Genomic DNA, 27,268 nt, shown 5'->3' with positions numbered 1-27,268 from the left:
GACCAGTTAACTCGTGACAAACTGACCGAGGGGGCACGTAATGGAAGCTTCACTTTCACTTCTGCGTGTCTTGTAAATGGAAAATAGCTAAGATACTGAGGTGTTTAATGTGCTGGATGTGAAGAGCTCCAGAAATAAGAAAGTGAAGAGCTCCAGAAATAAGAATGTAAAGAGCTCCAGAAATAAGAAAGTGAAGAGCTCCAGAAATAAGAATGCTAATTGAAGGCTAATTGGGCCATTTATGAGTAGAGGTCAGTAACTGGACAGTTAAAGCAAGAGAAGCAAGGGACAGAATGTCTTCAATGGACTTCATTTTATTTCCTTAAATCTGTGACTGAGCACAGTTCACAATGTGTGTGTGTATGTATACAGTTTCACTGGGACTTATGGTTTACAATATTGCAAACGAATGTCCTTGTACTAAATAATTCTGATTCTTATTCAGCTGAAGCAGCTGTTCCAGTGTGACAGGTTACTGTTGGTTATTGATATTATGATATGATGTACAGAGCCTGCCCAAGGCAGATAGCTACCCCCCACCATCACTGGAGCTCTCCTCCTGTCAGAAGGGAGTGCTTCTATGTATGTGCTATACATTAACCTTGTTACCCAGTACTCTTGAGTCTGGGCTACAGTATACATTAACCTTGTTACCCAGTACTCTTGGGTCTGGGCTATACATTAACCTCGTTACCCAGTACTCTTGAGTCTGGGCTTTACATTAACCTCGTTACCCAGTACTCTTGAGTCTGGCTATACATTAACCTCGTTACCCAGTACTCTTGAGTCTGGCTATACATTAACCTCGTTACCCAGTACTCTTGGGTCCGGGATATACATAGAGGTGGACAAAGTGCACAATTATTTTTATCATGAAAGTATAGATACTCAAAATGTCAAATATTACACTAATACAAGTGAAAGTTGCTAAGTCCAATTTTTACTTAAGTGGAAATACAGTAGTACTTGCTTTTAAAAATAGTTAAGTATTCAGAAGTACAAGTATTTAATGTATTGAAATGTAATGTTTATTTGGTCATTAGGGTGAATATCCGTCCAGTCGGTTATATGACCTTTAATTCCTTACATCCAACAAAAACATTTTACCTATTTTCATAATTTTGCAACTGTTCAAATGGATGTAATAATATAATTTAAATCATTATTCATTATATGTTCACAAATCTAAGCCTGGGCTATACATTAACATCGTTACCCAGTACTCTTGGGTCTGGGCTATACATTAACACTGTTACCCAGTACTCTTTGGTCTGGGCTATACCTTGATCTTGTTTTGTTCTCTTTCCTAATTCCCCAATAGCAGCACAAATGCAATGTCCTTAAAATCAAAGGGAGCTTGCGATTTCAATAATGCATTTTTTCTCCCAGTCAAAAGGATATAATGGTACAGCCCCCCAGAGTGCTATGCTATGTTGCCTTTTAGATGATACTCATTTCAACTCAAGCACTTGAGGGGAGAGTATGCACTTTTGTGCTGCGAATCACTTTGATGTCACTTAAGGCCCTGAAATACCCTGTCATGTACAGTAGCAAGCATGGTCCATACAAATTTGATTCTCTCTTGCTGTCCTAAATATCATATGCTGATTGAACCGCGTCCATCAAAGTTGTTAAGTGATGTGACCTTGATAATGACATGGAGCATCAAAGGCTTTTGGCTGCCTTGTGATAGTGTACAGGAGTTCACTGGCACCCTGACAGTGAACAGTAGTGAATAGTAATGCATTGATGTCCATTCTCCAAATGGACAAATGGTCCTGATAATGGCTTTAAAAATGAACCTTTTCATTTTTTTGGAGCCATTGCATTGCTGAAATGCTGTCAAAGCATTAAAGGACAATTCCGGCGCAAAATTAACCTAGGGGTTAATAACAAATGTGTACCGAGGTCGTCCGTTCTGTGGGATATGTTTTCATGCTAATTGAACGTGACCAGTTTTACCACAAACCGCTAATAAGCGTTTAACGCTGGTCTTCAGGGCACACGCAGTAAAAAGAAATGGCTATTTCTATACCACTAACAAGGCTCAAAATAGCACCACACTTCCACGGTAGCATAATGAAGGGCCCCTACATGTAAACCGAAGCATTGAGAACTTTGTAAGTGTACAGACAGTTTATTAAAAAGATAGTTTAGAAAACAGTACCGTTCAGGTGTACAAGCGGGCGCCATCTTGGGAAAACGGTCACGTGACAGTTCCGCTCGCGTTGCTCCAGTCCAACGTTGTGCAGCGTGAGCTGAATTTTCCCAAGATGGTCCATGTGTGACTCCTCCCTGTAGGACTGCTGGGCCTCCTGCTCTTCTCCTGTTCTGCCGGAGCCCTCTTTGTCAAGCGTCCGTGTCTGTAGCCCATGCTGCCGAAGCGTGGGGTTCATTTGTTAAGCAGTCTTTCTGCCAGCACTTCAAGTGTTCTTGGCCTGTATTGCGTTGAGGTGTGTGAAGGTTGTTCACCATACCTGTCAACACTCCCGTTTTTCCCAGGTTCTCCCGTATTTCAAGGTCATTTCCCGGCACCTTCCTGTTTTGCTATTTCTCCCGGAAAACTCCCGTAATTTGCATGGCCATCAAACTTCATTTTAAAATCATTGATCCATGCATTTTTTATATTAGTCTGACATCTCCCAGGTTGCCAGATTGTGTATGAAATACACCCTACACATACACGATCCCTTAGTTTAAATTTCAACCATTTTGTCATATGCTAAAACCTGGCAACCCAAAACCCAAATAAGGAAGCGGGTACCGACTGCGCAGCCTGAGTCTCGTCGTAAGCAAGCGGGCTGGTTGAATGGCCTACTCCAGAACTAGCTGTTGTGAAATTGTTGGGAATTTAATTGATTAACACATCACATACTGTTATTGAGTGTTGTTGATACACTGAACTTGTTCCCTCGGAACCAAATCTGACAGCAAGCAGCTTTGACGTTTTAGAAGTAAGCTGCAGGCAGGCAGCTGGTGGATACATAACTGGCATGCGTAAGGTAATGGTAAGGTAAAAGCAACGGCCGAAATGCAGAGTTGAAACACGTGTATGAAACATATTAAATATGCAAATACTGATCCAGTATAAATACTGCCCCCCCCCCCCGAAAAAAAAAAACCTCCCGTTTTTGGAAAGCTAAATGTTGACAGGTATGTTGTTCACCTTGCCTCGTCTCTAACCATTTTTTTATTCAAGCTTTTCAGAGCAGCACAGTTTGCACATGCATATCTCTCTCTCTCTCTCACTCTCTCTCTCTCTCTCTTTCTCTCTCTCTCCCTCTCTCTCTCTCGCTCTCTTTCTCTCTCTCTCTCTCTCTAGCTCTCTTTCAAATTTAAATTGACTGTTTAAAAAGAAGGTGAATAGAGAACATGTTACGGGTGTGCAGACTTCATTGTCCATGCTGTGGAATTTGGTTTTACAAAAGGGTAATTACTAATTTGCTTTGTGTTTTAGATTTTTTTTTTACAAATGTTTTGTATTCTATTTAGTTATTTATTTCTAATGGATCTGATTTATTTCTAATGCTCTCTGATTCATGGCATTCAATAAGTGAGATCCACCTTGCTTTGTTCACACAACTCCTCCGTTAGCCCCCAGAGCTCAGCAAGCCAGTTTAATTGGACCCTTTGTGTGTTGAGTGTCCCGATGCCCATAACAAACCCACGTCTCCTGGATCTAAGTATCATAGCATCCCCTTGGAGCCACGCTGACCTGCTTGTGTTGTTTTCTGCTGCAGAGGCCTGCACTATAAATAACCTCTGTAAGCAGAGCCAGGAAAAGTTTCCAGGCATCTGAGTGGTATTTATTTATTTGCTAAACTATCCAATAACAAGACTTAATCAATGAGACCTAGTTTCCACTTGTAGGTGTTTGTTTGTAAGCAAGCCCAGTACATGAAGTCAGGTGTGCTCTGCTATGATATCCTCACACATATTCGCTTCATTACCAAATCTCACTGTTGCTTGGTTTATAGTTATATGGAACAGAAAGAGTTTTTTGTAGTTCTGTGATGGCTCTCACTAGAAGATTTCTCTGTAAATGTTAATTTTCTTTAACTCTTACATTCCCAGTAAACGTGCAGTTCCGGATAACACACAGTAGGCCTTACAGTCATCAGCCTCTCTAGTCAGCCTGTTCACACACGCGTGGGCCAAGATATCTCCACTTCACCTGGACAGCTAAGGTGTGTTAGGTGTTAGAGCTGCATAGCCTCACAAAGTGCTAGGAATAAACACGTACCTGATGACGAGACAGAGATATTGGAAACGGTGTCTCTCTGCACTCCAACATGCACTCAGTGGCTCCTGTGGCCTGCAGTGGCTTGAGCTCTGTAGATGTGTGTTTTAATTTTTTTCGGAGTTCTATCATTGCTCTTCAAATAGCTCTGAAAAACATCTGAAAAAGAGTAACACAGTGAACTCGGTGTAGCTTCATATCGACAGTTGAGTGTATAGAAATAACTTTGTGTGTCTGTGTTTATGTGGGTGTGTGGGTGGGTGGCTGTATGTCTATAGTCATGTAGGCTATATTATAGATTTAAGCACATGATCCTATCTGCATGTCAATTGCTCTCGCATATGACTTACTGTCAACACTTTCTGGAATGTTTTCCATTCAAAATATATATGCCTGCTATCAAAAAAGATATGCCTGCTATTCTGCTGCACTCCAATAGGTGGTAATCACCAGGTTCATGAGGGTCTCTTCCCATCCACAGACCCGGCTCAATCATAATGAATTGGGTGACCCGGTCACAGCCACTCAAAGACATGCCTATATTTCAATAGAAATGACGGCATTCTTCTCCCCAGACAGTAATTTGGTATGCGAGACCCCACAGCCGGCTGCATTATGCACAATAATTGCAGGACACATTTTACAAGAAGTCAATTTCAGTCGGCGTGAGGAATGATGTAGTGTCAAAGCCGAGCTTTTCAGCTCTAATGGAGGGTGGGGGGTGTAGTGGCGGGGTGTCCGACGAATCAAAAGCCTTGATCACCAGCGCCGCTGAGAGAAAGCTGGCCCACCGGGCAGAGGTGCACAGCCAATGAGCGACGACAATGAGAGACCAATAGGGGCAGGTTATGGAAGAGGTGCACAGCCAATGAGCGACGACAATGAGAGACCAATAGGGGCAGGTTATGTCACTGTGTCTTGCCACCCATCTGCTCAGGAGTGAGGAAGCACAATAAGAAAGATACTGTAAACAAACCTATAAACAAACCAACAAATAGACGGCTAGCCAGGCAGACGGATGAATCTTACAGGACTGAGATACACATCAGTTAGATTGACAGAGAGAGACAGACAGACAGACAGACAGTAAACAAACAGACAGACAGACAGACAGACAGACAGATAGAGACATGGACGGATTATGAACTTTAGGGCCCCTGGGCCCAGATGTATTACAGTTTTTCTCAGTCGCTTTGGTACTTTTCTCAGATCAGAATGAAAATTCTCATAACTATTAGTTCAACCTCCACAACATTTAGTCATTTGTGCACATCATAGTAGCAATTTCTTCTTCCTCTGAACAAATTGCAAATGCTTTTGAACATGTATCAGTTGCTTTGTCATGTCAGTCAAAATTAACTATACTTATGGATGCTGAATAGTCGTTCCCAATAAAACTAATAGTCTTCATTTCATTGCTTGAGTCATTACATACAAAATTGTTATCAAATTCTGTCACAATGCTGTAGAATTGCAAAGAGCATATACAGTAAAACTGTGAAACGTACATATTCAGTGTCTTGTACTCACTTACTCCCCTAACTACAGGAATTTGTAACTTTACTGTAGTTTTCAAATTGGGGGAAGCATTTTTTTTTTCATTTGTTTGATGTAATTTCCTGTATTCTGGTGCATTTTGGGGATGGCCAATACTACTGTAAATTCAATCAGATTCATAGCCTACATCCTGATTTGTTGATATTTAGGCAATGATTCCATGCAAAGGCTTGGGCTTCAGGGCCCCCTGACCCCTAGGGCACCTGGGCCTGGGCCCGGTAGGCCCGTGCAGTAATCCATCCCTGGGTAGAGAGAGAGAGAGCAGACAGATAGATAGATAGATAGGTAGATAGATAGATAGATAGATAGATAGATAGATAGATAGATCATTGGGCTAATGCAGACTTGGGAGTTTATTTAATTAAGACGTTTTCCTGATCACTGTATGGCCACTGTTAGCACAGGGCAGAGAGCTAGCCGGGGGCTGCCAATAGAAAGGCCTGTTGATTGCCAAGATTCGGGACATCAATTGGAAATTCATTAGGTCACAATTAAGTTAATTGTGTTTGCACTGGGTAGAGAGCAAAGAGCTCCCTGCTTCTCTGGTCTGCTGTGTGTGTGTGTGTGTGTGTGTGTGTGTGTGTGTGGCATGTGAATGGACTAAGAATAACACACACTAAGCAACCTAATGAGCTTGGACTGAATTCAGTATGCTTGGACCAACAGGATGTCTGGCAAGGAGCAGACAAAAGAGAGATGAGTCTCTTGATTTTCTCTCAGGTTCATGTCATGTGTGGAATTTGTTCCAGTTTGTTGAGTTTTTCTCTCATGACAGTCTCTGTGTAATCCTGAAACAGTGTTGTGCTTTTCCATTCTTGTCCTGACACCTCTTATAAAGTTGTGGCAGTCTGTTTTGGCTGCTATCATAGTATCAGGCATCAGGGAAGCTGTCATGAAATTGACCATTAAAAGTCATATTAATATATTAATCGATCACAAACACTTCTGACTTGACACATCTGCTGTGACATTGTGTTAGTTGAATGAGAGAGAGGTCAATTTAACTAATCCAACCGTATCCAAAACATGTGTTTTGACCAAGCTACACCAGAGCACTGTGTCATGAATGTGAATGACGGCCAGTGATTGCGCTTGACTTATTCTGAGTCCAAGGGTAAAAAAAAAAAAAAAAACATTCTCCTCTCTATTATCAGGAGCCATTATCATTTGTAAAATGAGAAAAACATCCCACCCCCACCCCCTCCAGATAGAGAGAGCTCTGATGCTGTCTGGCGGCATGTCCTCGACGGCCCAATCTTACGCTGTGTGTGATGTGTTAACAGGCGAGGCGGGTCCGTTTTGATTGTCAGGGACGAATAGATTGCCCTTTCTGAAAGGACAGCTGCCGCAAAACAAGACTGACTGACGGAATAATAAATCAGACGCCATCGAGGCGCATATTCAACCGGCGCTCGCAATCAATCCGAAAACATCTATGGGTCTTCAAAACTTCAACTGGGTCTTGAAAGAGGAAATAAAATGAATTTAAAGACTGCTTGGGCATTTCTTGGCCCTACCGATGTAAAGCCTGCTCTGAGCTATCAGTGGTTGTAAAACAGCTTATGATGTTAAAGCCAACTAGGGAATGTACAAGCTTCGGGGGATGCTCTAATGAAACAACACTTCATTGAGATAAAATTCAGAAAGAAACTCCAATATTTGGGCAGTGGTGTCGACTGGATGCTTTTCCAAAGAGCTTGACGTGCAACCTCTTTTCCCCATTCGAAGATGCCTTACCCTTTTGTCATTTCTTTTTCATGTGGACAAAAAACTACAGTATGAGTCGTATAAAGAGATAACTGCATTACAATTCCCATGTCGGACTTGCTTGGGGATTAAGGCAATATTAGGCTGCGCAGACTTTACCCGCGTGGGACCCACCCCATATGTTATGCCATACGCAGCCGCATTTTCCCCCATGGAATCTCTGGAGTGCTTCCCGGGCTGTTCTGTCCTCGTGAGCGCTGGAGAAATGCCGTCTGAACTCCTCTCCGACTTGCGTCTTCGCGCACATGGCCCATCCGTCTGTTCCACACTACAGCCGTTGTGTCTGTTTCACACACAGGCAAACCCTAAGGCAATGCCATCTCTCTCATTCCATCACACACACCATGCCATCCCATAGTCAGCAAGTCTGGACAGGGCACTGAGCCCATTTGGCAATCAGCAGTGAATAAATAAATCATGTCCGCTAAAATCAATGCCTTCTTTATGATATTGGCTCTGAGTGCTGTGTTTGATATTGGGCTGATGAGCGGGGCCACGGTGCGTAGATGTGGGTAGCCCCATCTTGTTGTTTGCTGTGCTCGACTTTTTAGCGTTTATTTGCTGCATGTTGTCTAATTGGATGCTTTGAATGAGGCAATGAAAAGTCTCGTCCCCATTTACATAAGTGGTTGTTTAAAAGCCTAATCTTTTCTTAGCGCTTTCTTAGCGTGTTTAACATGAAATATTGCCTTGTTGTGTCTACATCTCTCTCTCTCTCTTTCTCTCCCTCTTCCTCTCTCTTTCCCTCCCTCTCTCTCTCTTTCTCTCTCCCCTTCTGTGTCTCTGGGCTACACAGTAAAACGTTTTTTGTCTGCATTGGTTATTGTTAAGAGATTTTAGCGTAAATTCATCTATATGCTTGCCAAGCATTTTTACAAGCACAAAATATCACAGCAATATTGTTTGAGAAAGTGTCTCAAAACAGATGTTTGGATTGTGCTAATTTACTGGTGTACCAAAGAGGCTCTTGTCTTGTCTTTTAGATGGACATCATACCGGAAGTTGACCCAGATGATGAAGGAACCAAGATAAGTGTAAGTCCATTCTCATACCTTAAAAGTTCAGTGCAATCTAGCTTGCTTGAAATGCTTGCTTGGACGCAATTCACAAAAAAACTCACACAGAAACACACACACACACACACAGACACACAGACACACAGACACACACACACACACACACAGACAAAAAGAGACACAAAGAGAGAGACACACACACACACACACACACACACACACACACACACACACACACACACACATTCACACAAGTGCACAGACCATATGAAGAGGCTCTGTTTTGCTGCGTCCACAGACAGTGAAAGTGCAGGGGAACGACATCTCCCACCAGCTCCAGAGATTCCGGGTGGACAAGAGTGACGAGGGCCTGTACGAGTGCCGCGTCATTGACGCCAACTACGGGGAGCTGCGGGAATACAAGGTGCAGGGCTACCTGCAGGTCAATGCCACGACGCGGCCTCGGCCACCCAGCAAGACGTCCCCGCTGCACCTGACGGACAAGAAGCCCCGTAAGAGTGGCGCGATGGCCGGACAGGACAGCGGTATGAGCGCTGACCAGCGCGCCTCCAGCTCCACCTCCCAGATGTCCTCGTCCAAAACGATCCACCAAAACCCAGGCTCAGGTGAGCGCCCCTTTGAGACAGACTTTACCCAGGCTCAGGTGAGCGCCCCTTTCAGACAGACTTTACCCAGGTGCAGATAGGCAACGTGTTGAGACAGACTTTACCCAGGCTCAGGTGAGCGCCCCTTTGAGACAGACTTTACCCAGGTTCAGGTGAGCGCCGTGTTGAGACAGACTTTATTTCAGTCCAGCTCAGCATTTATTTCTGACACTCTTGTTTGTTTGAATCAGTTTTCCCTCAGCAAGCTTGTTTATTTGTTTGTGAGTAGTTATTCAGTGGTTTTTGAAGGGATTCTGTTTTTTTTACACAACTTGTGTCTACAGCTATTTTGAGGGACAAGAGTTAACTTGGCATCGGCAGACCAGTGAAAATATTCAAATGGAATTTAGAATATTTTGAAAGGATCCATTATGTACTGATGAGAGTGAAGACCTTTTAAAATCAACATGACACAAGACATGTGAATAATGCAAGTGCTATTTGGGGAGATGCCTCTATGCCTTCTCCGACTAGGCCAAAGTTATTTTCTGCTAGTGCGCAATAGTCCACTAGGGTCTGAGTGACGCAGCATTCAGTGTGTTTAGTCCGCAAGCAATTATGAGCAAGGCCTTCCAGTCCAGCCACCCAGTTACTCGAACGTTCATGTTTGACTGACATCCTGGAGGCCCAATCCCTGAGCCTGAGCTTCTCTTCCACAGCCACCGATTGGCTGTGTTGCTTATGGAGGAACTGGATGATATGGGTGTGCCTAGACTTCTCAGTGAGTCAGGCTGGCAGAGACCAGGGAGGACATATGTCCAGCTTGCAATATCATTCGGAGCACAACTAGAAACACTAAACAAAAAAGTGTTCCAGTCTTTAGCAGTTTGCATGAGGAGAAAAAGAATGCTATTCCAGCTGCTGTGGCTTTTCTGCTGATAGCTGCACTGTGTGGATTGTCCTGCGCAGTGCACCGTATAAATCCCACTGCCCACCTCCGTTAGCCATGTTTATCCAGCGCGCTACAGAATCATCACAATGCAAGAGCCGAGCGAGGCGGTAAACGCTTGTGTTTGCCTTGTGGCCACAGCACACTTTGAAGTTACAAGTGAGGACAGTTCCCAGGGAAACCAGCTGTCTGTGTGCCACAATATTTTGCAGATAACTGTTTATCGTGCCCACACAGTTTCCCTGATGAGCTATGGTGCATTTCTGTGCCGAAAACGATCGGGTGGAGGAAGTGTGTGTGAGTGTGTGTGAGTGTGCGTGTGTGTGTGTGTGTCATCTGCGCCCACTGTGTTTTCTAGACACAGTGATTCACAGTGATTCAGCTCGTTCATATTGTCTTGCAGCTGGCTGCACTTCACAGTGAAGAGGGTGTGCTTTGATGCTTATGACAGGTTGCATTAGTCACCATAGTCGGGTTGGTTGTTTTTTTGTTTTGTTTTTTCCTTTTGGGCTTACGACAACAACGACAACAACAACAACAACAACAACAACAAGTACGAGGTCATGTTTTTTGATTAGGTGTTTGTATAGGTTCAGTCTAGTGAGGTATTTCCAACATCTTGTTTGAACTTACAGACAGTTTGACATAAAGACATTAGCATTCAATTGCTTGGGGGAAACAAGTGATCGGTTTTGACAAGCCTCTTTTGTCAACGCCTTATTAAAGAGAGCGACATGTAGCTGTGATTACAATGCTAGGGTGTGTCATGTAGTGGATCACAATGCTAGGGTGTGTCATGTAGTGCATCACAATGCTAGTGTGTGTCATGTAGCTGTGATCATAATGCTAGGGTGTGTCATGTAGCTGTGATCATAATGCTAGTGTGTGTCATGTAGCTGTGATCATAATGCTAGGGTGTGTCATGTAGCTGTGATCATAATGCTAGTGTGTGTCATGTAGCTGTGATCACAATGCTAGTGTGTGTCATGTAGTGCATCACAATGCTAGGGTGTGTCATGTAGTGCATCACAATGCTAGTGTGTGTCATGTAGCTGTGATCATAATGCTAGGGTGTGTCATGTAGCTGTGATCATAATGCTAGTGTGTGTCATGTAGCTGTGATCACAATGCTAGTGTGTGTCATGTAGTGCATCACAATGCTAGGGTGTGTCATGTAGTGCATCACAATGCTAGTGTGTGTCATGTAGCTGTGATCATAATGCTAGGGTGTGTCATGTAGCTGTGATCACAATGCTAGTGTGTGTCATGTAGTGCATCACAATGCTAGGGTGTCATGTAGCTGTGATCAAAATGCTAGGGTGTGTCATGTAGTGCATCACAATGCTAGGGTGTGTCATGTAGCTGTGATCACAATGCTAGGGTGTGTCATGTAGCTGTCATCATAATGCTAGGGTGTGTCATGTAGTGACAGAGAAGGTGCTGCAGTAGACACACTGCATGGGCCTGTTGCAGTTCAGATGAAAAACCTGTATTATACAGTACATACGGAGAGTATTCACAGCGGTTCACTTTTTCCACATTTTATGTTTCAGACGGAAATGATAGTGTGTTGTTTGTATTTACAGACAGATGCAAAGACAATCAGTTATGAGAGCCTGCTGTGACAGTGTAATGAGTGAGAGAGGGAGTACATATAGTCTTACACATCATCTTATACACGGGTCTTTTACTGTAATTAGTCTTACACATCATCTTATACATGGGTCTTTTACTGTAATTAGTCGTACACATCATCTTATACACGGGTCTTTTACTGTAATTAGTAGCCAATGCTCCTTAGTAGACTTACTGTCCATATGGTATTTGGCATAATTTGCATGCAATAATAATTCAATTAATAATTCCGAAGATGATTCCTTAAATTACATCTAAATGATCAAATCTAAGATCTTTTTAAATGGAACCTATAGTTACATGACTGAATGTCATCTGTAGGTGGATATCAGCATGACAGCAAAACACAACAACAAGATAATAAACAAGTTAATAAACAACAAGTTAATAAACAACAAGTTAATAAACGCTTCATTTGTGTCCATCCAGCTTATCTGGTTTACAGTGCTGTAATTGTACTCAGCTTGATACTTAAATTAAGAATTATCTTCCTATACGATAGGAGGACAGCTCATTTTCACAATAACCCCCATTTTCATAAATTAGGAGCATTAACACCAATAAAATGTGTTTGTGAACAGGGGTTTTATGATCAAATGATTTCACAATATTGATTTCACACTTTATAATGGCCTGTATACCTCCAAATATACTGAGTCAAGACCAGCTCACTATTCATCCGCTGATAAGCCGTAAAACCCTGTCCAGGCCAGGGCTGAGTATTGACAGAAACACCAGTTAATGTTGCATGATACATGACATTGTTAGCACAGTGTATCTACGCTGCCTAGATCATTATGGTTGCGAATGCGATTTCAATTTCCCAGCACAATTAATCAGAGCTAGCTAAATGTGCCTTCAGGTGAACTCACAGCACTTGTGGAGAAAAGATGTGCTATGGCGTGATAGCAGCTGTGTTGTGCACTGGGCAGGGTCCCAGAAACAGGCCGGGCAGCAGCAGCAGAGAGCTTCGAGGTGTTTGATGTGGCAACACGAGTCCTGGCCGCGCCTCGCCTCCTAGACGCAGGTGAAATTTGCTCACCCCCAGTATACATTCCCTGAGCGGTTTCTCGTGAATTTGGGGGAAAGTGTTCATATATCAGTGAATGGCTGTTCCTCCAGGCATTTCACATGTACTCTAATGCCTTCCTACCCTGGCGATCCGGCTGTGAAATGACCAGCGTCATCAGAAGCGCTGTAGTCGGTTCCCATCGTGTCCCTTCCAGCTGGAAGGACAGTCTAGTGGGGCTGGCGGCCGAGGAGCATTACTCCAACATGGCCGACGTGGCCGAGGAGCATTACTCCAACATGGCCGAGGAGCATTACTCCAACATGGCCGACGTGGCCGAGGAGCATTACTCCAACATGGCCGCCACAGATCATCTTATCCTCAGCTTCCTCCTGCTGAGTGGGGGCACCGGGCGTCTCTGCCATGCTGCAGGCTCTCTGTCTTACACACACACACACACACACACACACACACACACATACATATACACTCTCACACACACACACACACACACAAACGCACACAAACACACACGCACACAGACACGCATTCACACACACACACACACACACACATATACACTCACACACACACACACACACACACACACACACAGACACACACACTGTGGTAGAAAAGAAGAAAAAAGGAAGTAAGGGAAGATATATATATTCATTCTTATAAGCATGGCCTTATACACTAATGCCTAATGACTAACACTATACTCTGAATAGAGTGACACATATGCAGAATCTATGCCAGTCATGCCTCTTTGAATTTGAATGTGAGAGACAGAGAGAGAGAAAGAGAGAGAAGAGAGAAAGAAGAAAGAGAGAGGGAGAAGAGAGAAAGAGAGAGATGGCATCTCTACAGAAGCCACTCCCTCGGGTGGACGTGTGAAAAAAAGAAAAGAAAATAAAACACGAGGCCTTCACATCTCATCCGTCACGTGGAGCAGCGGCAGCCATGTGTGTGTGTGGAGCGGGGCATGTGTGTGTGTGGAGCGGGGCATGTGTGTGTGTGGAGCAGCGGCAGCCATGTGTGTGTGTGGAGCCTGCGGCTGAATATTGTATGTAGCGTGAGGTCGATGCGCCCCAGTGACTGTGAACTGTCATCGCTGGCTCACGCTGGAAAAAGAAAGTTCCAGAAACCTGGGAGGCGGCAAGGGGCTAATCTATAGCAAAGGAAGAACTCCCAAGCGGTCAGCTCCCTCAAACACTCAACAAATGCAGGATTAGGACACATAGAAGCACGGCTTGCAAAAAAGGTTTGTCTGCTAAATGCTAGCCAGTGCGGAGAAAAAGTCCAGGTGGTTTTAAGATACGGTACTTAACCGTTATTTGTGAGGAGTGACTGATGGAGTATTTCTCTCTTTCCCGTAACCATGGAGAGGATTAAGGCTCTTGTGCATCACCTCGACGTAGGGAGCCAGGGCAGGAGAGGAGAGCAGAGGCCTGCAGACGTGATTAATTATCCTCGGCGAGGAGGGATGTTTGGGCGCGGCGTGATTGCCTGCCCTCGCTGGCACCTCTGTTTGCTTGATCACTCCGGGCCAAATGAGATCTGGCAGCCAGGAACTCCGGGTCAGGAGCTTCTGTCGTTCTCTCTCTCTATCTCCCTCTCTCTCTCTCTCTTCTGCACACTCTCTCTCTCCCTCTCTCTCTCTCTCTCTCTCTCTCTTCTGCACACTTTCTCTTTCTCTCTCTCTCTCTCTCTCTTCTGCACACTCTCTCTCTCTCTCTCTCTCTCTCCTGCACTCTCTCTCTCTCTCTCTCTCTCTCTCCTCTCTCTCTCTCTCTTCTGCACTCTCTCTCTCTCTCTCCCTCTCTCTCTCTCTCTCTTCTGCACACTCTCTTTGTCTCTCACTCACCCCTCTCCTCTCTCTCCCTCAGTGTCTCTTTCTGCCCCCCCTCTCAGCACCTGCCTCCTCTCTCTTTTTCTCCTCTCTCTTGCCCAATTCTCTCTCTCTCTCTCTCCAGACAGACCTCCATATTTAGTGTGATGGGGAGGACCGCAGCAGACCCCTAGTAAATGTCACTCTGCTTTAGTGAATATTTCATCTCCCATGTACTTACTCTGTCCTTGTTGAGGAAGTGACTGCTCTGCTCCCCATTTCCCCTGTGTTCCCTACTAGTTCTGTGGCCAATGAAACTCCATGTCTGACGTTTGAAACTCCATGTCTGACGTTTGAGACTCATGTCTTCCTGACGTTTGAGACTCCATGTCTGACGTTTGAAACTCCATGTCTGACGTTTAAGACTCATGTCTTCCTGACGTTTGAAACTCCATGTCTGACGTTTGAAACTCCATGTCTGACGTTTGAGACTCATGTCTTCCTGACGTTTGAGACTCCATGTCTGACGTTTGAAACTCCATGTCTGACGTTTAAGACTCATGTCTTCCTGACGTTTGAGACTCCATGTCTGACGTTTGAAACTCCATGTCTGACGTTTAAGACTCATGTCTTCCTGACGTTTGAAACTCCATGTCTGACGTTTGAAACTCCATGTCTGACGTTTGAGACTCATGTCTTCCTGATGTTTATGACTCCATGTCTTCCTGATGTTTGAGACTCCGGGCTCTATTTTGCACACCAGCGCTATTGACTTTCCCTCCATTACGGTGTTCATTTTAGGACATCCTCAGACTCAGAAAAACATCTGTCATCTTCAGACAAAACTGCCTCAGCGTCAGAAAAACCTCTGTCATCTTCAGACAAAACTGCCTCAGCATCAGAAAAAACAGACTCAGGTGTCAGCCTCAGAAAAACATCTGTCATCTTCAGACAAAACTGCCTCAGCATCAGAAAAACCTCTGTCATCCTCAGATAAAACTTCTTCAAACCAAACGGCCTCAAAAAACATCTCAAAGGAGTCAGGTCTCAGAAAAAACGCTGTCAGAAAAAGTGGTGTCTGGTCTCAATAAAAATGCTGTCAGAAAAAGTGGAGTCAGGTCTCAGAAAAAATGCTGTCAGAAAAAGTGGAGTCAGATCTCAGAAAAAACACTGTCAGAAAAAGTGGAGTCAAGTCTCAGGAAATCAGGTCTCAGAAAAAACGCGGTCAGAAAAAACAGTCAGACGAAAAAAATCTCAGATGAAATCTGACTTTCTGATGCTGAGGCAGTTTTGTCTGAAGATGACAGATGTTTTTCTGAGTCTTGACACCTGAGTCTGAGGATGTCCTAAAATGAACACCGTACTCCATCCTTTTGTTGTTTTCAAAAAACGTTTTATATCCATGATGGCCTTGAATAGTCTTGAGTTTGTGAATTCGCTTAAATAAGCTTATTATGTGCTGTTAACCAGCAACCATAGACAGTAAAAGAAAGCAGCAAGTATGGCTACAATTTCTGTAGTTGCTGCGTCCATTCATTGTTATTCTCTCTCCTGCAAAACAAAAGTTGTGCGTGCATTAAGTTGATGATAACGTGTTTACAGACTCTACTTTACATAAAATAAATATTGTAAATAGCCCACTGTCATGCAGTTAATGGGATACTGTGCAGAGTTGGAAAGTTAGGTCAACTTGGAAAGTGTTTCTAGTTGCCTGTTGGTAAGGTACAGCCGTAGCTTACACCTGCAGGAGCGCTTGCTTAGGCGCCTGTGTTGCAAACACATCACATTTCCACGAATCACGGATGTGTTGATGACATAAATTATGAAATATTAGAGGACTTAATGAGACGAACTGCATGCCGATTCCCAAATGCCCCAGCAGCAGCACGGGAGAGGAGAGCTTATCTGACAGATCAGCATTGTCTATAGTGAGGTAATGTTAGATTACATTGCAAAAATATCACTATGCATTCATAAGCTCGTGATTCAGTGAGAGTGATCCCAAAACATCGGAAAGTGACATTTCTGTATTACATTTTGTCAAGAGGAAAAATCAATAGCAAACTGTTCACAACTGACTATAGCACTGTGAACCGTTCCTGGTTGCGCCTGCAAATCCGCCATCATAATAGCAATCCGCTATGGAACAAGAGTGCCTGTTGTTAAAGGGAATGTGAGATGACGCTCTGATTGGTTTATTGCACGTTACGCCCAAACCACACCCATGAGTAATGTAGCTGCTACAAACCACCCCATTTTAGATTTGCGTCGGGCGCAACAGTCAATATTCCTCCGGTAAAATAGAGACAGTGCCCAAGATCCGCCCACAAAGCGATTTGCGCGAAGTCAATTGCGTTAAAGTGCAAGATATAGCCCTCCATGTCTTTTGATGTTTGAGACTCCATGTCTTACTGATTTCTTACTGATGTTTGAGTCTCCATGTCTTACTGATGTTTGAGACCCTCTGGAGGATCTGCTGAGTGTCTGAAGGTCTTTCAGGAAGATACTGATACAGTCACATACAGTATGGAACAGCAGGGAAACAAACTGCAGATCCTCCAGCTCTACACCCTCTAGACTCTGATAGACTATGGGTAGACTCTCAACAGGTTGTGTTCCACGGGCTCTCCCTGGCTTGTACTCCGCTGGCTCCCCCTGGCTTGCTTGTATTTCCTCGATTGGTCGTGGCTTTTCATGCGATCGCGCCATCTCTTATCAAAACAAGAAACGAGTCCCTCCGGTCCTCGGCTCACACAGCACTTGCACAAGGCTGCCTTGTTGTGTTGGAGTCATCACAGGAAGACATAAACACAGAGGGAGGGAGAGATAGATAGGGAGAGAAAGAGAGAGGGGAGAGAGAGAGGGAGAGATAGACAGGGAGAGAGAGAGACAAGGAGAGATATACAGGGAGAGAGAGAGAGAGCTAGGTAGAGAAAGAGAGGGAGAACGAGGGAGATAGACAGGGAGAGAAAGAAAGAGAGTTAGGGATAGATAGAAAGAGAGAGAGGGAGAGCAAGGGAGAGATAGACAGGGGGAGAGAGAGAGAAAGAGCGAGAGTGTGAGAGAGGTAGAGAAAGAGAGTGAGGGAGAGAGAGCGACAGACAGGCAGAGAGCTAGAGAGAGAGAGAGAGAGAGAAGGCTACAGTGACTGTGTGAGGAAGAGAGAGAAAGAGAGGAGAGAGCTAGAGAGAGAAAGAGAGAAAGAAAAGAGAGAGATAGATAGAAGGCTGCCTTGACTGTGTGAGGAAGAGAGAGATAGAGAGGAGAGAGCTAGAGAGAGAAAGAGAGGAGAGAGATAGAGGAGAGAGCTAGAGAGAGAAAGAGAGGAGAGAGATAGAGGAGAGAGCTAGAGAGAGAAAGAGAGAAAGAAAAGAGAGAGATAGATAGAAGGCTGCAGTGACTGTGTGAGGAAGACATCCCCTGCAGTGCAAACGGGCCTTTGATGAGTTTGGGCAGTGGCAGGGACTCATGTAAATCCATTTCATGGTAGTTCAAAGACAGTTGAGTTGGTAGTTCCCTCTCTTTTCTTTAGGGGGCGATTATATCACCGGCTTTCTCTGGGTGCTGGGGGAGGAAGAAGAAGAAGAAGAAGTTGGGATGGTTGACTGGGGATTTAATAAAACAGGCCTATTTGGATGCAGGGCACAGGCCCAGGACTTTGCACAACACAAATAAATAATGTAGCGTGTAGCTTTGTCATGTAAACATCCTGAAGAATGAACTCTCATTTGTCATACTGAACATATTGACACACTGGGGAGAGCACTGGAGGGAAGTTTGCTTTTTACATGTCATATCAGCCCAGGGAAATGTAATATTGCTGAAATGTGTCTGAAGCAAGTAAAGACTGTGTCTTGTGCCTTTCTTCTGCAGGTACACGGATAGCCTCACGCCACGGACTTGCTACCCTGCTTCTCACATGCGGCTTTGTGAGGGGAGCTCTGCTATAGTTTCAAGTGCTGACTCTTTTCTCTCTCCTTATCCCACAAAACCCCAAACATACACACACACACACACGTACGCACGCACACGCACATGCACACACGCACGCACACAGGCACACAAGCACACCCACACATGCACGCACATGCAATATCATCATCATCTCCTCTCGAAGCAAAGAGAAAATTGCCTGCTATTTCTATGGAGTGGACAGCACAGTTGGCCCTTACTTCAAAGCAACCCGGCGACGCATTCTAATTACCTTCACCACGAGCACCTTTTTCTACCCTACATTAGCCAGGAGGAGAGACTGTTGTACTGCACATTTAATTCCACACGCCCCAAAACAATACAGAACCCATGGACAGAGACACAAATTCCATATTTTGCAGAAGTATTTTGTTTATTATTTTCTTATTATTTGTAATTGTTTTTCTGCAGTACATTTCATGTAATGGTTCAGAAAATGAAATACAAAATCTATATTTGTGTTTATATTATATGAATATATACATTTAAAAAAGAACACAATTGTATACATATGTAGATAGATCATTGCTTGACTTAGAATGCCCCAGTATCCTGGACGTGCATAAAGTGAGGATCTGTGGTCATTTTTTTTTATCTCAATCTGTCCTGTGGTCAGAGGAAGAACATCCATTATAGATTTGTTTACAGTTTACAGTACACTACGCTTTCAATGGCTAATTGATTTCTGCCGAACTGAGATGGAGCAGTGGTCAGCGATACTAGTCTGACACACATCCCAGGTTGGCCATACAGGTCAGTGTAGACCACTCGTCATGTTTGTTTTAGGTCTCTTATTTGACATAATAAATGTGGGTTGTTTCCTTATTGGTATGCAGGTGGCAACACCAAGGCAACAGAAGCCCATTCACTCTCTCTCTCTCCCTCTTTCTCTCTGTCTGTCTTTCTCCCTCTCTCTCTCTCTGTCTCTCTTTCTCCCTCTCCCTCCCTCTCTCTCTCTCTCTCTCTCTCTCTCTCTCTCCCTCTCTCTCTGTCTCTCTTTCTCCCTCTCCCTCCCTCTCTCTCTCAAACACAGTGTTTTGTGCCACCGTGTTCATGTGACGAGGTACCAAATGACATCAAAGTTGCAACACTGTTGTTTGTTTCCCATTTCAGTTTTGGATTAATATTCTGTTTGCATTAATATTATACTCCGTTTGGATTAATATTATACTCCGTTTGGATTAATATTATACTCCGTTTGGATTAATATTATACTCTGTTTGGATTAATATTATACTCAGGAGGGACTCCTGTACTTCTGGATAGCCAAGGCAGCCTCCTGTGCCTATTTCAAAAACAGCTTTTTGGATTTGAACTTATCAGGTCATATGACACAGTGTATATAAACCCAAGAGTTTCCCTTTGGGGATTAGGAAGGTATCTGTTGATAATGGATGCGTATGTCACGTCTTTTATTAGGAAGGTATCTATTGATAATGGATGGATATGTCACGTCTTTTAAACTGGGCACAGCTCTGTACTAGACATGGCATATTCTTCTGATCGTTCAAATGGAAAGTAACCAGACACATTAAGAGACATCACCTTCCATGTTATTCAGAACATAACATGGTATAAAGCACAGTGTGGAGGATACTAAATGCTGTGATGTATTTATATCAGAGACATCTGCTTCATGAAGCCCCATACACAACGCCTGACACTCACTGATACAAGTGTCTGTGCATATACCATGGATTACAAAACAGAAGAAAAAGATCATCTTAATTAAAAAAAAAATGCAATCACTGTGCATAAGAAAGCAGGCAACAGACATGCAGTTCACAGAGTGTGAGGAAAGAGAGGTCTGAATATGGGATGGCCTACCAGTCTCACAATACTCCATGCCTTGACAATCGACTTTCCATGCCATGACCACCATTTACAATACATGTGCATAAAGCATGACTGTCTGAAATTGCTTTTTTTCCCTCCTTAAGCATCTGATACCTAAATGAAATGAAGAGGATCACCAGTCAGGCTTGACTTTTTTATTTGAAGTTAGCACAAAGCAACAAGGCCCTATTATACAGTATTTGTTATCATTCAACCAAAGACAGACACAGGACACAAGTCGCCGATGCTTTCCTGAGCGTGTTTACTTCTGCCCTCTCCTGCCTCGTGCCACTTTTCATTCTCATGCAACATTCGCTTTTGCTTTCAGCATTTTCTAATGCATTATAAACATTACATGAACATCCTTGAACCCATGGCCAATGTCTAATGTTTTTGTGAAATGCCAATGGGCAGACTCTCTTTTCCGCACTTGGCCAGAAACCCTGCTCACCACTCTCTGCTCTCTCTCCCCCTGCTCGCCCCTCTCTGCTCTCTCTCTCTCCCCTCTCTCTCTCTGCTCTCTCTCCCCTGCTAGCCCCTCTCTGCTCTCTCTCCCCCTGCTAGCCCCTCTCTCCCCCTCTCCCCCCTGCTAGCCCCTCTCTGCTCTCTCTCTCTGCTCTCTCTCCCCTGCTCGCTAGCCCCTCTCTGCTCCCTGCTAGCCCCTCTCTCTCTCTGCTCTCTCTCGCCCTGCTCGCCCCTCTCTGCTCTCTCTCCTCCATTGTGGGAAGACGCAGCATGTTCACAGGGCTTGTGCCATGCAGTGGCAACCTTGGGTGGAATCAGCATCACACACCTGGTCAGCTCTGTGCACTCTCAGACAGGACTCACACACACACACACACACAGACACACACACACCCCTAACGACCTCCACCACTCCTCATCACAAGGCTTTAATTAGACTTAAGGTCATCTGGCAGAGGTGGACATAGGGTTAAGCCAATGTTTGAAAAGTGTGAAGTCCACAGCACACTGACTTAGTTCCATCACAGTGAATTCCTTGTTAACACTAAGAGAATGGGTAATCAAAGAGCACTGCTCCTGCTGTCGGACGAGTGTCTGTGAGTCTCGCTGTTAAGCTTATGCTATTGTTTAAATTAGGCAGTGGCTTCAGTGGAGTTGTCTGTGATGTGCAATGCATTTTTTCAGATAAACTCCGAGGAAGCCTATCATGTGACGCCGGGTTTTCTTTTAAAAGCAGAAAAAGCCATTGACTTTCAGGAATTTTGCATTTCTGTTTGACAGCCTGGTCTTGGTTGAAACTTTGATTTTCCCAATGGGTTCCAATCATTCACAGCTCTGACTGTGAACTGAAATTGCATTTGTACAAAGTTTTAGGCAACTCCCTTGTACAGCCAGAGAGGTCTATAAACAAGAAAAAAAAAAATAGACAAATTTGTACAGTAGACGCTCACCGCATGAACTTCTCTGTTTTTTACATGTCAAGCACCAAGAGACAAACACGTGGTGTATTTCCTGATTAATCGTCATGTGTACTAAAAAAAGAACTGTGCTTACGGCACTCCGAGCAGGATACAGGTGCCAAACTCCATCAGATTGGAGATCGCCATGGAAACCTGGCCATGAGATGGACCATACCCCTTAGACGTAAACACGCAGATGGATTTGATCTTTACTCACTGGATTTATTTTTTATTTTTGCTTTGGAATAATATCTCAACTCAACTACTGGATCTAAAAGGATTGCTCGTATGTATTCTTTACTGAGACAGTGTCTGTTCTTTTTGCACAGAGAATGATATTATATGGCCACCACAAATCCATCATCATGGAGTATATTAATGATACTATATGTAAAGAAAAATATATATACAGCCTATATATTAGTTTTTGTTATGATGACTGTTGATGTCGTCAAAATATTTCAACATTGCTTTTATGTTTTTGGTATTATTTTATTGTCTAATCATTTGAATGCAATCTTTCTGTCGGTGAGTCATTGTATTGATCTTGCTGAACTCTCTACTTTCTTTTCTTTCTTTCTTTTCTTTCTTTCTTTCTTTCTTTCTTTTTCTTTGTTGTTTTCCTCGGGTACTTTGTGGTGTGTATTTGCCCACACACTGTGGCGGTTTATAACAGCAGTTTGTGAATACTATATAAATAAAACATCTTTACAGATGGGATTTAGCTTTTTCCCCCAAGAATGTCTTCTGTAATATCGGTGTGCAGTGCCAGCTATCCCCAGTTGGGGTTTGGCAGATGTTAATTTCAACTCAAGTCTTATCTGTGCTCCATTTAAGTGTCTGCTTTGTGTTGTTGTTACTGATGATGAGTTAGCTTTCCCCCAAAGAACATTTGGTATACAATGGAACATAATAACACCCACGAGCACCTCATAAGATGACAATGTATAAAATTGCTTTAAATTGTATTTTCTCATGTCCCAGCTAAAAAAAATGTAAAATGCCATTAAACTGCTTTTCAACATTACTGTTGTTGTGAAACTCATGCTAAAGCACAGTCTGTTTGTTTTAAAAAGAAGTTATGTATTCAAAATATTTCTTATAAAATAAGTGAAATATTACTTATATATGGTTTTAAAGTAAAACATACTTTTCCTTCATTTGACTGATAATTATGAGTTAAGTAGTTAAACCAGTCATGCACAGAGCTCCATGCTGCTCCTAGCTTGATCTCCGGTATGTGGGCAGGAGTTTGAATATAATTAATTCTGGTGAGATGTTCGAGAAATACTGATTATCGTCAGAGTGGATGATCAAACATGGATTTTGTGCGGTAGGTAAAGACACTGCTTGACATTTGCACACGCTTATTCAACGTGACGATTGCCATTTTGGTTATTAATGCATAAGCCACGTGTACATTTGAGACACTTGTGTCAGGTCTCTATCAAATAAGCAGATCTGGCTCTGAGTCAGCGGGAGCAGAGCTGACAGGCTTTGGGGCATTAGTGGCATTAGTGGAAATTCACACAGCTCATATCCCTTTCTTCCCACTGTCATAACAACATTTCTATGTCTCTGTACACACACACACACACACACACACACACACACACACACACACAGAAAGAGAGAAAAGCAGATATCTGCCTGCTTTGCAGAATAAGTCATGCACAAACATTCATGAAAATCAAACATTTTTTATCCTCTTCTAGACCCAGTGAAAATAATTGCATAATTAAAAGACTGTAAAAAAAAACAAAAAAAGAAGCATAGCTTCTTCCTTAAGAATTGTTTTAATTTCTTAATTAAAAAAAGAAAAGAAACAAAAATGTCCGAGTTGGGAAAGCTACTGGGAATGCAAAGGCTCAAACTATGATGGACTTTCTCCAGCATGGCAGATGGCCGCCTAATTGAAACAAAGCTAGCCTTCTAAACAATAGTGCTCTTTATTATTTGGAGTGCCCTTAATGCGTCCAGGGGCAAAGTGGACAGGGCGTTTTGTTCCACGAAACAAAGATGGCGCAACGCTAAACACAGATCATTTCAAAGCCTCCCGTGGCATCAGTGCTGGTGCCGTGAGAAAAGAGAGGGGGGAAGGAAGGGGTTAATTCCCTCACAACTGCACGGACGACTCTCTGCATTATTCATTCTCTCCCTGTTAAACGTAATCAGTTAACGCTGACGTTGATGTAAGGTTCATTAACGGGACTTTGAGAGATCCCTCTCTGTAATGAGCTGTGTCGCTCTGCTCCATGCCTGGTGGGCTTGTTGAGGCACCGCCACCATCTCCCCTCATGCCCGAGCATCACACACGCTAGAATCAAGTCCGCAGAGAAGGGACGTCTTCAGAAAGAACAACTCTTTTGGTTATGATAATTGTGATTGGATTGCAGTCGTTCAATTAGATACAGGCAGACCAGTCACCGCAGCACCCAGCACTGTCCATTCCAGATCTATAAAGTGGAGTCAGTGGAGTACAAACAGGGCCTTTGGATGAAATGGTGCGCATATGAAGTATGTGTGATATAGTGGACAGGTCTGGGGAGGAATGGAGAGGAGGCGGCCACAAGTAACGTATCATGCGAGGCAGACTGAGAGAAAAGGCTGAGAAACATTTCAAAGAGTGACGGTTAGACGGAATGGAATATGAGATGGCTTCTCTACCCTACGTGCTGTATACAGTCTCATCTGGTGCACAATCTCAGTGGTGTCTTAGTAGTTCTGTAGATTCACGTGCCCAGTGGTGGGACTTTTCACTCCTTCTACTATAAAGACACAGTAGAGGCACTTTGTGGGGAAGTACAGTTCTGTATTCTGCAGGAGTTCATGTCCTGTACAACCATTAAGATAACTTGGAACTACTATGGTACAATGCATCACTGAACTACCCAACATCTATCTAACAATGGCTTCACAACACTGTTAAACCAACATATAAGTTTGAACCATAAGAGTTTCCCAACTTTAGTACTGTAGTTCACGCTAACATGAAGTGATGTGTAATAATGGAACACGGAACACCTGCAAATCAGAGACTTTTCATGGGCCTCCGTTTCATCTGTGAATTATCTTTCATTTACATTAGATCATCCAGTTTATTAATTTGTTCATAATGCTGACCTTGTAAAATGAATGATTTGAATGGACTTTTATCCTATATTATTTAAGACAAACGTGTAGATGAAACAGTTGTCCACTCTGTTCTTATACAGTATGTTCATGAGTTTGCTATCAGCCCAGTGGCTCAGTGGACCAAGGCACATAATGTCTCCACTGCCTTCTTGAAGATATCATGGTAGAACACTGCCCAACGGAGTCTAATCAATCTTGAAGTAAAGCTTTAAAAAATGATCACCACTGTTAATCTATGAATCTATTTAAAGTGCAACCCACATAATTCCCCCACACCATGAGAATATTAATATCCAAGACCACATATTATCAACGGATTACCGTCTGTAGGTTGTGTCCTCACTGTGGGTGCACTATGCTGCAGTGGACTTCTTAATGATGTGTTTTTCAGCTTAATGACATTATGAATAGGGTTGTATGGGGGTTAGAAAGAACCAGAATGGATTTATAATAATTCATTTGAACACATATGACTGCCATTAGTGATGTCTTAGACATGAAAGCCCCAGAACTACACCTCAACCACAGGTCAAAAGCTATAGTGTACTGTATGCTTATATGCACCCTACTGTTGCTTAAGAAACTATTCAGCTAATCCTACATGCTAAAGGAGTCCTAGTTTATCAGTTGCTGTGCACCGTTTTTAAGATGGAAGCCATAGCCATTGTTCATAGGTCCATGGTCAGCTCTCTTCAAATTCCATACATACTGTATCTGCATGCAGAAAGAGCCATATTCTGCCATAGTGAGACTATCTGCTGCTGGTCTTTGCACCACAACGGTAATGCCACAAACAATTGAACAAAGCCATGTAGCATGCTATTTAAGATGCAACATTATAAAACAGCTTCTTCATAAATACCCAGCACTGTGTAGGAGATGGCAGAATGACACATAATGAATCAGTCATTCCTGAGACACTCAGTTATGGCAGTGCAGAGGTATCATTTTTATCCTCTGAAAAAAAAAACCTCTCAAAACTCAAAACTTCAATTTCTTCTTGAACTCATTCCTGCTGACATCAAACCCTTTTCATCCTATTGGTTGAGATCTGCCTCGGCGGTATTATAATAGACGGCATGAGTCAGGAGCAGAGCGGACACCCAGAGCCACTCTCCTGAAGAGGGAAGAGAAACACATTGTCTGCAGCTCAATCAAGTTTCTACACGGCGTGTGAGTTATGAGGAGCCCTTTAGACACGGCCTTCCTCGCGGTTAACTTTTAGGACGAGCGCAGCGCTAAAAAGCAGCACCTAAACTGCTTAAGTATGCGTATTACGCTGCATTAAGTAGCAAACCACCAGGTCGTTAACATTTACTGATATATGGTAGGCCCTTTGCTGCATAGTGTGATGGCGATTAATCTGATGGAAAAGCTTTGTAATGTAATAACGCACCATCAAATCATTAATTATTTACTGCACGCACAACAGCTGAGAGCGTATGGCCATGGTAGATATTTCAAGGACAAACATGAGGATTTATGACTTCTTACTCGTCTTGCTGGCTATTGGTCCAGTGTGGGTTTTGAATCTGTCTGCCTTGGATTTTCTGCCATGCCTGGCGCATGAACTTGATAAAGACTTCAAAGTTGGAGCACTAGCTGCTTTATCGGCCTGCCGGTGTCCATAGGAGACGTGGTTGAGTGACCTATAAAAGGGACCCTCTGACTCAAGCTGTGGCTTCAGGGATCCTGTCTAATTAACATTTTAATTAACACAAAACATTGTTAACTCTGGGCCCTTTCTCATGGCCTCGGCGCAGATAGACTAATTAAAGTAGTGGTCCCTCCGAATTGGTGCGAAAAGTGCAGTATTTTCAAAGGAAGAGAGAGAGAGAGAGAGAGAGAGAGAGAGAGAGAGAGAAATATGACATCTTTCCCTGCTTCATTTAAAAATGGTCTCTGTCATAGCATTGGTATTCACAGCAGGAGTCCTTTGCTCACAATGTCAGAGCACTTCACTTTTCATACATCCCCGTGTCACACACACTATTTATTTACAGTATGTTTTATGGTTTTCATCGCTGAATACAACATGAACCTGAATACTAAAGACACAAAGACTTCTGAAAAGGTAAGAGCAGCTGCCACCAGATCATATGCACATACGCTGTAAAGAAACGTGTGGAATGTATGAAGACATTAAGAGCGCTCGTTATAGAGCTCTGCAAAGTACTCACTTCTAATTGGTCATCCAGGGAGTTTGGACCACTGTATAGTGTGATTAACACTCTTGCTGTGGGCTACGTAGTTATTTTAAAATGAAATGTATGTGCTCTTCATGTCTAA

At 43.3% G+C, this 27,268-nt stretch overlaps 1 protein-coding gene across 1 annotated transcript in view; it reads left to right on the top strand.

The window, feature by feature from the left end:
* The window catches only part of vstm2a (V-set and transmembrane domain containing 2A), a 34,900-nt gene extending 13,988 nt beyond the window's left edge, over nt 1-20,912 (top strand). The window contains exons 3-5 of the mRNA XM_048265679.1: nt 8,548-8,598; nt 8,879-9,206; nt 18,486-20,912. Coding sequence (XP_048121636.1) covers nt 8,548-8,598; nt 8,879-9,206; nt 18,486-18,562 — 456 coding nt within the window. The 3' untranslated portion in view covers nt 18,563-20,912. The remainder of the gene's footprint in view (nt 1-8,547; nt 8,599-8,878; nt 9,207-18,485) is intronic.
* Nucleotides 20,913-27,268: the final 6,356 nt, after the last annotated feature.

Source organism: Alosa alosa, chromosome 16 (genome assembly GCF_017589495.1).
Source record: "Alosa alosa isolate M-15738 ecotype Scorff River chromosome 16, AALO_Geno_1.1, whole genome shotgun sequence".
Classification (NCBI taxonomy): domain Eukaryota; kingdom Metazoa; phylum Chordata; class Actinopteri; order Clupeiformes; family Clupeidae; genus Alosa; species Alosa alosa.
Note: the sequence above shows the minus strand (reverse complement) of the source record. Positions and strands in the feature narration are given on the sequence as shown.